The sequence below is a fragment of the Quercus lobata genome, chromosome 2 (genome assembly GCF_001633185.2).
Source record: "Quercus lobata isolate SW786 chromosome 2, ValleyOak3.0 Primary Assembly, whole genome shotgun sequence".
Taxonomy (NCBI): domain Eukaryota; kingdom Viridiplantae; phylum Streptophyta; class Magnoliopsida; order Fagales; family Fagaceae; genus Quercus; species Quercus lobata.
In genome coordinates, this window is record NC_044905.1 from 22,386,287 (window position 1) to 22,399,873 (window position 13,587).

Genomic DNA, 13,587 nt, shown 5'->3' on the forward strand with positions numbered 1-13,587 from the left:
ATTGTGAGACTACAATATAATAATAGCTCATCCTTTACTAATTAATGAAATTTTGTTCATGGCCTTAGTATCCCTCCAGGGGCGCCAAAGTACTCAAAGATAGTTGAATCCAATAGGTATTAATTCTCTTGCATTGGTTTAACCAAAAGATACCAATGTGGTCCATGAACAGCCCTTTAATTACTTTGCAGATAAGGGCAATATTGCTTATTTTTTTTTCCAGTTATAAGTCAAACATTCCATGGACCAGTCCCAGTAAAAGAGAGAGAGAGAGAGAGAGAGAGAGCATCTCTTGAAATATATTCGTAATAAAGTACTGTAATTAGCTAAATAAAGGAGAGCACCCTGCATCAAATAATATTGAGGCAAGAAACTCTCGCAAACACAACGGACACTTGACATTAGATCGATACACCAGAGGTCCAGAACTCCATGCCTATTCTAAATATAAAAGGGAGCTCACCAAATGCTAAGTGATTCAGATCTTCAACCATGACTCATCATCTAAAGGTCCCTAGAAGTAGAAGAAGATAAATACTAGAAACAAAAAGAAGAAAAAAGAGAACAAAAAATAGAGGTAGAGGCCAAAATGAGTAACTTGGATATCATAGGGACGATCTTGCTTGATTCTCTCTTTGGACATCAGTACCTGTAAATTGAAGTCATTAATAAAATTAGTTAGTACAAAAATGAATATCTATATTTGTGCACGAGTGTAGGGAGAATAAGCCACGTCTGAAAATATATTATTCTAGCATGAACGAAAACACTACATATATGGCAGAAAATGTGTGTGTATTGGGAGCTAGAAGCCAAATCCTTACCCAAAATGGAAAATCTAGGATGAATATGGAGACTTGCCACCTGAGTCCCTCGGGGCATTGCATCGGAAACATTCCATCCTGCTAGCAAAATTATGCTCGTTGCATCCAGACCTGTAATTTGTTTCAGAAATATAAAGTCATAAACTAATTAAGAAACTGTTCAAGATATCATAAATATTAATCTAATAATGAGTAAATTAATGGTCTTTGGATCAATCCATAAATAGAAGGTGGTGGGTGATATCAAAAGTTCAAATCCCTTAGATATATGAACATTTGTTTTTTGGACTAGCTTTAAAAAGTCATTTTATTTATCCATGCAGATAAATTCCTAGTTTAATATTATTTATTATGTTGATTTACACATGTATTAGCCTAAAAATAAATATGGTGTGCTAGTAAGTATGGCTTATATATGATGTATAGATAGAATGTGCAAAATGAATTCACCTAGTGCAAATCCAGTCGCCAGATTTCCAGCCAGAGCGACTGGAGCTGCCACTGCCACTGCCACTGCCAAAGCCAAAGCCTCTTATTCTACTCATGTTGTCACCTTCATATCCACCGCCAGAAGATTCATCCTTGGAGGCACCACACTTGAAGCAGTTTGACCGGCTAGCAAAGTTATGGGCCCCACAGGTTGCAGCGGCGCAGTACCAGTCACCGGGCCGGACGTCCGGCCCAGTACTGAACCCAAAAGATGAGCCAGAGCCACCACCTCTCCCTCCAAAACTTCCATAGTCACCTCTCTCACCTGGTCTTGGCTCCCCACACCTCTGGCATGAGTCCCTCCTTTGAAAGTTGAGATGGTTGCATGACCTGCAATTCCAATCTCCTGGCCTGTTCATTTTTCCTTCTCTAAATTCCACGCAGAGAGCACATCTTTAGCCCATTACATAACAAACAAACAAAAATACTAGCAAAATATAACAAATGAGAGGTATCATTTCATAATTTAAATTAAATATTACAAATTTAAATTGTATTTAATGATATGTAATTTAAAATTTTAAATGATATGGCAATTTATATATCGTTAGATCTAGAAAATAAAATCTCAACCATGAATTTGACGACCTATTTCAAGTAAAACAGAAAGAATCTTGTTCTACGATGGAAGTGGAAGTGTTTGTTATTTTTAAATAGTCATTGAACCATATAAATGAAAGTAATGATAAATCCACGTTCTATGAGAACTCAGACCAAGTAAAAGAAACAAGGAATTAAACTTAGGATTTGTCATGGACATTGAGCTTGAATTAGTAGAACCAATGAACATAAAACTATGAGAGCCAAAACTGAGTTGCAGCCTAGACAGGATGAAGGAAACACACATGCATGAATTTGTAAGGGCTCACCTTGAGAAAACGGTGTTAAAAGGAGATGGTTAAATTGCTTGAAGTTGAAGACGAAGAGATTTTGTGAAGTATTTGTGATTCTGGAGTGAGGGTTGGAGTGGGTTTATATACTTCCTTAAGACCTCGGGAACCGGGTAGATATTGAGGTAGCCAGTGGAGGGTTAGGTTGTTCTTTTTCATATTCTTCACTTTGCTTCCTTGAACAATGGAATCACAAAAACCTAAACTTAGGAAAAGAGATGAAAGAAAGCTTGAAATAGGATTCCAAAGACAAAATAAAAAAGAAATTATTAAAATTTTGTTAAAGCTCTAAGTATAGCCTCTTTTTTAGGGTTTGGAGGTGGCAAGTGCATGAACATGTACATGCCCATAAAATTCATGTTGAAGTTCCATTACTGACCTACTTTGTATAATTGTATATATATATATATATATATATGCACATTTTAAAGAAAATTATTAATAAACCTTTATATGGTTTTATTGGAACCTACCATTTGATCTTTCCATTTCAACAACCCACAATTCCATTCTTAACAAAATAGTTATATAGACGGCCTGGCCTTAATGAAAACATAACTCAAATAGAAAGACATAAATACCCCTTAATGACAATGGTGTCTTCAAGAATTTTTTTGAGGAAAGTCATTAAAGGAATTTTAAATTCTACAAAATCTAATAAATATAGAACTTCATATATTGACAACAACAACAAAAAACACACAAATACTGAAAAAAAAAATTTACAATTTCCTTCTATAAGTTTTTATATTTTAAAAATGTTGCATATATATATATAATAGTCTCATATTTAATACTGTAAGCTATATCATTTTCAAATTTTAGTTTAATAAAATTTGTCATGAGCTTTTTCTTTTTGTTTGAAATGACCTAATATATTGTTAAGGAGACCAAAATTTTAATTTTGTTGGATCTAAAAAAATTTAGGGTGGTCACAAATTTTTTTTTAAAGGGTAGACAAATTATAAATTTTTTAAAATTTATATATACTTTATATTTTTTTTTCCTCACTGCTACGTGAATTTCACTCCCTCTTCTTTTTATTATTCTGCTCTCATAATTTTCTTTTCCTAAACTCATACTCCTGCTCACTTTTTCAACTTCAAATTCATATAGTAGACAGTAGACACACTAGACAATATAAACATTAAACTTTTGTTGAAATTAATCCTCCCTCATCCATCATTGATGTGAAAAAGTAAAAAGACAATGGGTTCCATTAAAAAAAAAAAAAATCTTAAATCTAACAAGAAAGTAAATAGAAATGGATTAAATTTGTGAAGTTATTTAGGCTATTAGTTTTTGTTTTTATTCTAAAGAGCATGAATCTTTTTATATTCATTTAAATATATATATATATATATATATTTTGCTTCCAAGATTAGTTGTTATATTGGGTGTTGGTTAAATATATATATATATATATATTTTTTTAGAAATAGTTTCAACTTATGATGTCCGCTCCTAATAAGTGTTCTTTATCATCAAATCAAGACACCAATTGATTTTTTGATGTAGACGAAAATCGAATCACAGATCTCTTTTTTGATGACAAGAGACTTTATAGTGTTGGTTATATATCTCATTGCAATAAAAAAACTCATGCAGCAATTAATTTTTTTTAAACAACAGCAAATTTGCAATTAATTTTTTTTAAACAACAGCAAATTTAACATTAGGTTATTTGCGCCAATAATTATTTGTAGCGGTAGTGGAGCCACATTATCCTATCCCCTCCCATTTTGAATTTTTTTATATTAATATCATATAGTTATTATATAATAAAAGTTGGGAGCCCGAAAAGCTTTTGTTGCACCAAGTGGCTCTCTCTTCTTTGCAACAAGTGACTACACTTTCCCATTAACTATTAAATTAGCTTTTCTTATTAATTGTTAGGATATATTTCATTTAATCAAATAATAAGATTTAAGAATAGTTTAATCTAGATAAAACTCTATTATATAATTTTCAAGAAAAATTTTAAATTCTACTCCAACAAAAATTTTAGTACCAAAAAATTTTAAATAATGGATAATAGATCTACAACTTAATTAGCTATAACACATATCCTTAAGGTGCATTATCTTATTGTTATAATCATTTTTTTCACCCTTTCATTGGTAAAATTTATCGTTATACATTTCTTTTTTGTTTTGTTTTTTTTTTTTTTGATACATACATTTCTTTTTTGTTATTATTGTCTTTGTTGTCACATTCTGTATTATAGTCAATTAATAAATGTCCAAGTCGATTATAAATTACATAAGAAATCACCTTTTTTATTTTATTTGATAAATCACCAACTTTGGTTCTAAATCATATGATATCACATACTAATATTATAAAAGTTGGGTCCTAAATGTCGTAGTTGCACTAAATGAATACCCTAACTCATAACTAATTGTCATGTGTATTGCAAATTTTACTATTTTGACAATATTAAAACTTAATATATTACTATTAACTTTTTATTGACAGATTTTTAATACAGGACTCTTTTGTTCTTTTCAATATTTTCTTTATCAAATTATCCTTATATCAGCTTTTGAGGATAAATATTGGATAGTTTTAATTTGTATTTTGATTCTTTTTTAGGATAAAATTAAACAGGATACATTAATACAAAATAAGTTTTTCCTTGTACTTATGATTCTATATTTAAAATAATTTTTTTATATAAATTATAATATATAATTGATATACTTAAGACATTATTATTTTTAATTTATACATAATTTTTTTTTATCGAACCATGCAAAGCATGGGCATAGTACGTACTAGCATACATCTTTTAAAGATTTTACAGTTTATGTATCAAGAATTTGGGTTTACCCCAAAAAATTTTGGGCTAACTCAATAACTCTGAAAATAACTACCTTAATGGGCTGAACCCTCTTTAGTAAAAAAAGTTTTTTTTTTTTTTTTCAACAAAAAACAATAAACCGTTTTCTCCAAAAAAAAAAGAAAAAGAAAAAAAAAAAGCAATTAACCATTTCGCATAACTGTTTGGCTGTTTTATATATATATATATATATATATATATAATTTTGCTTTATCATATAAAATTTTGCTTTATCAAAAGCAAAGGAAATATATATATATATATATATTTTTTTTTTTTGCACATATCTACAACAAACTAGATAACTTTTGTTTACTCGTGTACAAGAAAAAGAAAAGTTCACTTTAATCTTATATATCAGAAGAGTGATCATTACATGGTCCGGTTCACATTTGTTTTTTTTTTGGTATGTATCATACTATCATATCTAATTAATATTAACAGTTAATATATTATTATAAAATATATATTAAGTAAGCTAATATAATATAATATGTTAACGGTTAAGATTAAAAAAAAAAAAACTATGTACCATATGATTCTCTCAATTTTTTTGTATTTATCTCACAAAGTTAAATAATATATATTTATAAGTTATGATTCATTCTAGTATTAGAAAATTATGGTTTATATATATATATATATATAAAATTTTGCTTTATCAAAAGCAAAGGAAAGATTTTTTTTTTTTTTTTTGCACATATCTACAACAAACTAGATAACTTTTGTTTACTACTCGTGTACAAGAAAAAGAAAAGTTCACTTTAATCTTATATATCAGAAGAGTGATCATGGTTCACATTTTTTTTTTTGTATGTATCGTACTATCATATCTAATTAATATTAACAGTTAATCTATTATTATAAAATATATATTAAGTAAGCTAATATAATATAATATGTTAACGGTTAAGATTAAAAAAAAAAAAAAAAAAAACTATGTACCATATGATTCTCTCAATTTTTTTGTATTTATCTCACAAAGTTAAATAATATATATTATAAGTTATGATTCATTCTAGTCTTAGAAAATTATGGTTTATATATATATATATATATATATATATAGTGGATGAACCCAGGTGGGGGCCAAGGGTGCCCGGGCCTCCACGGGTCCAAATTTTTTTTTTTTTAGTTATAATATTTTTCATTTTTGTAGTTAGGCCCCTTCCAAAACCTTAGACCCCCTTTCTCCACAATAAGTCTAACTAGCTTTATCCAAATAACAATTATCTAACCAAAAAACTTAACAAAAACAATAAAAATATTCACAATGGTGATTGTATTTTAGCAACAAAAAAAAAAAAAAAAAAAACTATTTTACCACCAAAAAACCAAAAATTTATGTGTTATTGGAAAAGTTAAAGCTAATTTTTTTGCAACTACAGTATAAATACCAGTTGATTGTAGCAAGTTGTTAAAAATAAAATAAAATATTTTATTAAGATTATATTTCTTCCTTCAATTAAAAAACTCAAATTATCTCGCTTCCTTTATTATTTTAATGAATTATTTATATTATTTTAAATGAAGTTATAAAAATAAAAAATAAAACATTTGATATTGGGTGTATTGTAAAGTGAAGTGGTAAAATAGATAAAGTAATTTTTTGAGGTGCTAAAAGCTAAAATTTTTAGCACCATCAATGTGAATGCTCTAACTTCAACCAAAAAAAAAAAAAAAATCCTAGATAGCCTAGTATTAAAAAAAGACATTATTTTGTTTTTGTTTGTCTTTCTTGGTAAATAATAACATCTTAATGTATTTAAAAATAACAATTTTAAGTATTTATAATTTTTTAATACTATATGAATGCCTATATTGCCCCCGTGTTTAAAATCTTGGATCCGTCCCTGTATGTATATATATATCTTTTGGGTTATTTATTGGTAATTTTACAGCTTAGATGGCAGGTAGGATCCGTTAATGGTTTATGGTTAATTAAATATATAATTAATGGAAAGATTAGGCAATTGTAATTTTTTATTTTGATAATTGGATGGTTACAACCGGAGAGACTCTTGGAAAAATAATTGAAATTAAATAAATATATTTATGAAAGAAATTAGTGGAATCTGAAGTGAGAGGCGCCGAAGTGTAAGTTTCAATAAACATGAAGCAGATTTTCGTAATTTCCCTTTTTCTTTTTTATACATGATTGACGGGAGTGAAGGAAGGGTAAGATTAAAATATGCCACTAATTTCTAAGGCGTAATCCAAGATCAAGAATGCTCCTTATAAATAAATAAAAAGTGATCTTGCGTTTGCATAGTAACCTGCAATTATGGCTAAGTTTTAGATCACATAGGTTAATTTGCACTGGTGTTGTTTGTAAAATTTTAGTGAATTCTAATCACTTTCCTGCAAATTGATATTCTATTTCTAATCTATTCCATTCAAATTTGACTTATCTAACATAAGAAGAATGGTTACAATTTTTTTTTTTGGCTAGGAAGAAATGGTTACTTCTAAGCATTGTTGAGCTTGTGAATCAAATTGATAAACGCTAAGTCTCTTTCATGCAAATTGAATGATAAGTGATAACTTACTTAGAAAAATGTCAAATACCACACTTCCAAGACTTTGTTTCTATATCACAGTAAATCAAAAGTCATACTTTAGATTCAAAGGTATGACTAGGCATGGTCATAATTCTTCATAAGAAAAGGTGCATATGTTTATTATTAATTTAGATATCATGCATATCAAAACACATATTGAATAAGGCAATGTTCAGCTCAGTATGTCAACTTTGTCAAGCTGAGCTAGCTCCCTTGTCCCCACAAAAAGCAAATTATAGCATACATTGTTACCTCTAAACACAGCATAGCCCCCTCCATTTCCTTTTAGACCTCGTAATTCATGGACCCTATAAATATGCTTTTGACTATTGCATTTAGAACCTTCATTCGCCAAGTTGGCCAAAAATAAAAATTTATGGTCCTCCCAAACACCATATGGATTAGCCTAAGTGCCTTCTTGTTGAGTCAGGATTAGATAAGGAGGAACAATTCACTGTTTCTTACCCAGACAAAATGAATATTCGTCACACAGGAAAAAAACCTAGAGAGAAGGACCCCACTCTCTTATTCTTATCTCAAAATATATAACCAAGAAGAGGTCATGTCTCCTTTCAATAATATACTTTGAGAACCCACATAAAAATAGTCACTATATAGGGAAAATGGTGGTTGCTTTTCAATTTTGAATATTCCTTTTATTGTACTTTCAACCTAATTTTTGGAATAAGTCAAAAGGTTTTTACTTCTAACACATTTCTAATTTCAATTGAACGAAGCATCATATAAATTTAGGGGTCATAAGGTCATTTTGGACGTGTAATATAATTGCTTGGAGTCATGTATGGTTTCAATGGCCACTGTGCATACTAGATTATGAAGCATTTCAGCATTAATCAATTGTGTTTTACTTACGTTTCTCAAGCTATTCCATGAGGTACCATCTTCAAATCTACGTACCCATCTTCTTTCACTATTTTTTAAGCATACAATCACAAGATTGCTTACAATTGACAATTGAGGAAATGATGAAATAAATAGAAGGGTCGTCCTAGTGTCAAAATGTGGCAATAAATAATAAAATAAATATTTATTTATTATGCTAGATAATAGTAGGAAATGAGAGAGAGGTGGAATTTAAAATTTTAAACCTCAAACATTGAGCATTATTAAAGAGGGAAATAATCACCTCCAATTAAATCCTCCAACTTTTATTTGGGAGTAAGACATGATATTCAAAAATCAAATAAATATCATGTACAGCTAGTTCAAAATTAGAGGGAATTCAAATTTTAAACCTCAAACATTGAGCATCATTAAAGAGGGAAATGATCCCCTCCAATTAAATCCTCCAACTTTTATTTAGGAGTAAGACGTGATATTCAAAAATCAAATAAATATCATGTACGACTAGTTTAAAATAAAATTTGGATCAAGAATTGGATTTGAATCTACAACTCAATTATCCAATTCCCTCTTATTTGAAGTGAAATGTACAACATGTAAAATTTATTTAATTTTTACCACATATTTTATATCTTAATAAAATTTGGAGGGAATGTGAATTTTATCCCAAATCCGAATAATAAAATAAAAATCAGTGCTACATAATAGATAGGTTCTGCTCTGGTACGTACTGAAAACAACGACCACTTGGTAAAATAGCCAGCCACTTGTTACCTACTACTTCTTAAAGGGAGAGTTCTTTGTTTTATATGTTGACTGTTGAATCAATCTAGTAGATAAAATCTTCAACACCAAAAATAATCATATACATAGATAATATTTCCTTTTATCAGCACTCGTGTTTGTCAGAATCGATTATTAGAGGGAGAGACATGTGGCCATATATAGCCCAAGACGCAGCCGAAGTTAAAGTAAAAGTTGCATGGCCTTAAGTTCAAGGAACGTCCATTTTCTTTAATCATAAAAAAAAAAAAAAAAAAAATTAGTATATGTATTTTTGCACTTTTCATTGGATGATTGAGATATTAAAAGAGAAGAATTTTTCTTTTATGACCAAATTTTGATGGGAAGGGAAGGCATAATTCAAGGACAAGGGGTTTCAAAAATAAAGATAGGAAAATGGTAGAGTTTCGATAAAGATAGTCGAAGTTGATGATGATGGAAGAGAAGTCTTCGAGGTTCAAATTTTGACCATCTTTTCTTTTTCTTTTCCTTCTTCACTACTGTCATGGCTTTTTCGCTGTCATTTTCTTTTTCCCCTTCTCTCAAGAGAGGAAGCTAGCTAGAAAGAGAGAGAAAAAAAAAAAAAAATAAATAAATACTAAGTTTAAAAACAATACTCCCCCATTAAGCTCACCCACCATTTTTCTTGGGGAATGGTAAAGAAGGCTGTAGCGAACTGTGAAAAAGCAAAAAGAAAGGGTTGGACGGACTGATTCGATTCTTTCTTTGGGAAATGCTTCCATGCATGACCATGACCAAATCCAGTACAACCTAACGTATACAATACATGCCTTTCACTTTCCCTTCTAATCTTTCTTAAAGGTACTACAAGATAAACAATTCTAGTTACGTAAATAATGAGTTACTAAAGGCAATGCTTTTATATACACATTAATTTATCCAAACATTCTCCTTTAGGAATCTGTGTAGTGTGTACATGCATACCTATATGGGTTAATTAATTACCAATGATACATAACACTAATCCATGTTAATTTAGACCTCCTTGCCAAACATTATTTAAAATTTGCTCCCGCCAATAAACTAAAGGATTTATTGCATTCCCTCTCCTTAACTATGTTTCAATTATGATCTATCTCTTTAATTATTGGTGATAAACATTTTACCTCTTACCATTAGAATTTTGGTCTAACTTAACAAAAAGAACCCCATATTTTTGCGTAAGTTACTGTTTAACTATATGTATCAATTTCAAAGAGTGTTATAGTTTAACTGACATATATCTTGATATTTCTAATAAAGACGTTTAGAGTTTAAATTTCTTTACCTTCAAAACTATTAAATTTAAAATAACAAAAAAACTGTATGTATATATCGGTTATCAAAATTTATATTTATGAGAAACACTCAACCTATACATACTTGTGTAGAAATTAAGAATCACTTGATGAGAATTGAGAAGCATAATTTGATCCTGAACTTATTTATCATAACTAATTCAAGAGGCATTCAACTTATTCAAATTAAAGCCTATTGTTAGACTACTTTTGTGTGGCAATGCCGATTGAATAGAATAACTAGATGATTGAAAATTTCAAAATAAATATAACATAAATAATAGAGATGTATTACGTTTATAATATTTTTATAATATTTTCATAATAAATTATAAATTTTAAATTATTATTGCTTTTAATTTGAATTTACAGTGTAAATTACTTTTTTACCTATCCATAATAATCAATAACAATATACCATTTAAAATTTATTATGAAAATATTGTAAAAATATTATGATAAGTACCTCTAATTTCAAAATTAGTAAGATATATATTTCAACCGAAAAAAAATCAAAATCAAAATCTACGGTTTTACGTAATTCGTGCTCGGGTTGCATGCACGTGAGGTGTAGAGGGAGGTACGTGACGTGAGCACAATGATAAAAGTTTTCTCTTTTCTTTTACTTTTTAGACCTCCAATATCTTTTAATTATGCTCTGAGAGTCCCAAAATGTCCACCTCTTTGATCCAGCACAAATTTCCAGCCAAAACCCTAAAAATTAGCTTCAATTCTAATTTCTTCGAGTGACTTGACTTCACAACATATGTTAGAGAAATGCCAACTGTTGAATAGTCCCCATTTGTCGCCAAGAAAGATGAACAAAGTGTAACATTGGCAAATGTATCTTTTACATATATGCATAGTATGTCACATGGGACACAAAAATTGGTAAATTCTATGTCTAGAAATTAGATGCGATTGCTAGGGACGAGCACTGATGAAAGTTGCAACAGTGCTAATTAAGAGTAACGACCAAAATTGATTCTTGTTTGAATCTATATTTTCTGAGGTAAGAAAAGAGTAACGACCAAAATTAATTTAAAAGTACTTATAAGAAAAGATAAGATTAATTTAATATGCCCTCCTTATGATGAATATAAAAGATGAGATTAGTTTAACATGCACATGCCTCCTCAAGTTGAAGGCTTTTAGGAAAAGATTTTCAAGTTTCAATTTGTTATCTATACTATTAATAACATGATATATTCTCTATTTGAGTTTCATCATTTTACGTACTAAAATATTCTCGCACAAATTCTTAAACTCTCTAAAATACCTTTATATTTTAGTTAAAAAAATTTAAATTTAAAAAAACAAATTGGTTAAAAAGTAATTTACTATTTTTTAAAGTTTTTAAGTTTTAGACTTCAAACTTTATCAATTCTCACGTAGAGAAATATCCTAAAAATATGGTGAAGATAAGTCATCAATCATGTGGTCACCAACTAATAGGGGCGGCGCCACCTTAAGGCCAGGGTGGTCCCAAGATCACCCTAACTTGAAGCTTTTTTTTTAATATAATAATTTAAAAAAAATTATTTGTTTACCCTTCGAAAAAAATTTCGGAACACCTTCAGGTTTTTTTTTTTTTTTTTTTAATGCCAATAAAATTAAATTTTACTCCATAAATTGTTCTACATTCAGTGGATGAATGATTGTTTGGTTGTGTATATTGAAAGAGATGTAGCTTGTAACATTGATAATGAGATTATCATACACCGATTTCAAAATATGAAAACTCATAGAAAGCAATTGTAAATTTTATGTATTTACGTGTTTTTTTTTAATTGTTGTTGTATTAGATTGTATAATTTATGCTTCCTAAGAACCACCCTGAGAAAAATTCCTGAAGCCGCCACTGCCAACTAATCCTTAGTTCAAAAGTGTTAAGAAGCTAAATACAAATGATAAGATTAGTTCAATACATCTATTTAGTTTTAGCAAAATATCAACAAAAAAAATACTCAGAATGATAGAATCTAAATTATCTACATTTGTTTTTTTGGGAAAAAACAAAAAAACAAATATTGTAGTTGACTTTTCCATAATCTACCAATCAAATAAAAGTCATTTTTATCATCCCATTGTATGTCTAATATTTTTCAAACTAAAAACATAATTACTTTTGCCAATTAAGAAAATAAATTACACCCAAATGAGTTCTTTAGGTGCAGCTAGACAATTTCATGGCAACGCTCAAATCCTAACCTCATAAACTTTAACTTTATGTCCCAATTAACAAACAATCAATGCTACACAGCTTAATAACACATAATTATTTAAATTTACAACAACACATAATTATTTAATTTTTTTAAAACCAAATAATAACAAACATATTTTGATGTTTACAAACTTAAAAGCAACATAAATTAACCATATTGATAAACTATTTTTGTGAGGTTTATCAATATTAAAATTCATAATCTACTAATTTAAGGTTGTTACTCTTTAAGTGAAAGCTAAGAAATCCTTTAATTAGTATGGGAGAATTGCACTGACTTGTTCCTCTTGCACATTATATGTATTTTGTGCTCAATAGTGTATGGATCCTTCATTCTACGAGCAAAATATCAAAACGGTTAATCATTATAGCTATCTTATCTATAATATTTAAATTTCAAAAATTTTAAAATATGAAAATTATATATAAATGAGTTTATAAATTAAATACTTAATAAATAACATTCAATTGATATGGAATTTGACATTTGTTTTAAAAACATTGATAACATATGGTCAATGTTGTAATTTTAAAAATATTAATATTCTAATAACTTTTATTAGGTGGTGTGATATAAATGAAGAGTTACATAAAATGTGTAAGTTAGCATCTTCGTTTTAACTTGCTGCAAAACGCTTGGGCACCTTTGTGGCACTAGCTGTGTTGGTTGGGTTGGTTGCACAATGCTGGGCTTTACATGGCTAAACTGTACATGGGTCACTTGTGACACTGGGCTTGGGCTTGTATTTAATCCCAACCACTGCGAATAATGTGTAATTACATTTCTAATAATAGTCTCAAAAATAAGA

The 13,587-nt window shown here is 28.9% G+C and overlaps 1 protein-coding gene across 1 annotated transcript; it reads right to left on the bottom strand.

Annotated features, from left to right (window-relative positions):
- Positions 1-300: 300 nt before the first annotated feature.
- LOC115977930 (TATA-binding protein-associated factor 2N-like) lies at positions 301-2,303 on the bottom strand. Its single transcript, XM_031099963.1, has 4 exons — positions 2,183-2,303; positions 1,275-1,682; positions 825-935; positions 301-649 (listed from the first exon to the last, which is right to left on the bottom strand). The coding sequence occupies exons 2-3, from the start codon at positions 1,670-1,672 to the stop codon at positions 839-841; spliced, it is 495 nt and encodes a 164-aa protein (XP_030955823.1). The 5' UTR covers positions 1,673-1,682; positions 2,183-2,303; the 3' UTR covers positions 301-649; positions 825-838.
- Positions 2,304-13,587: the final 11,284 nt, after the last annotated feature.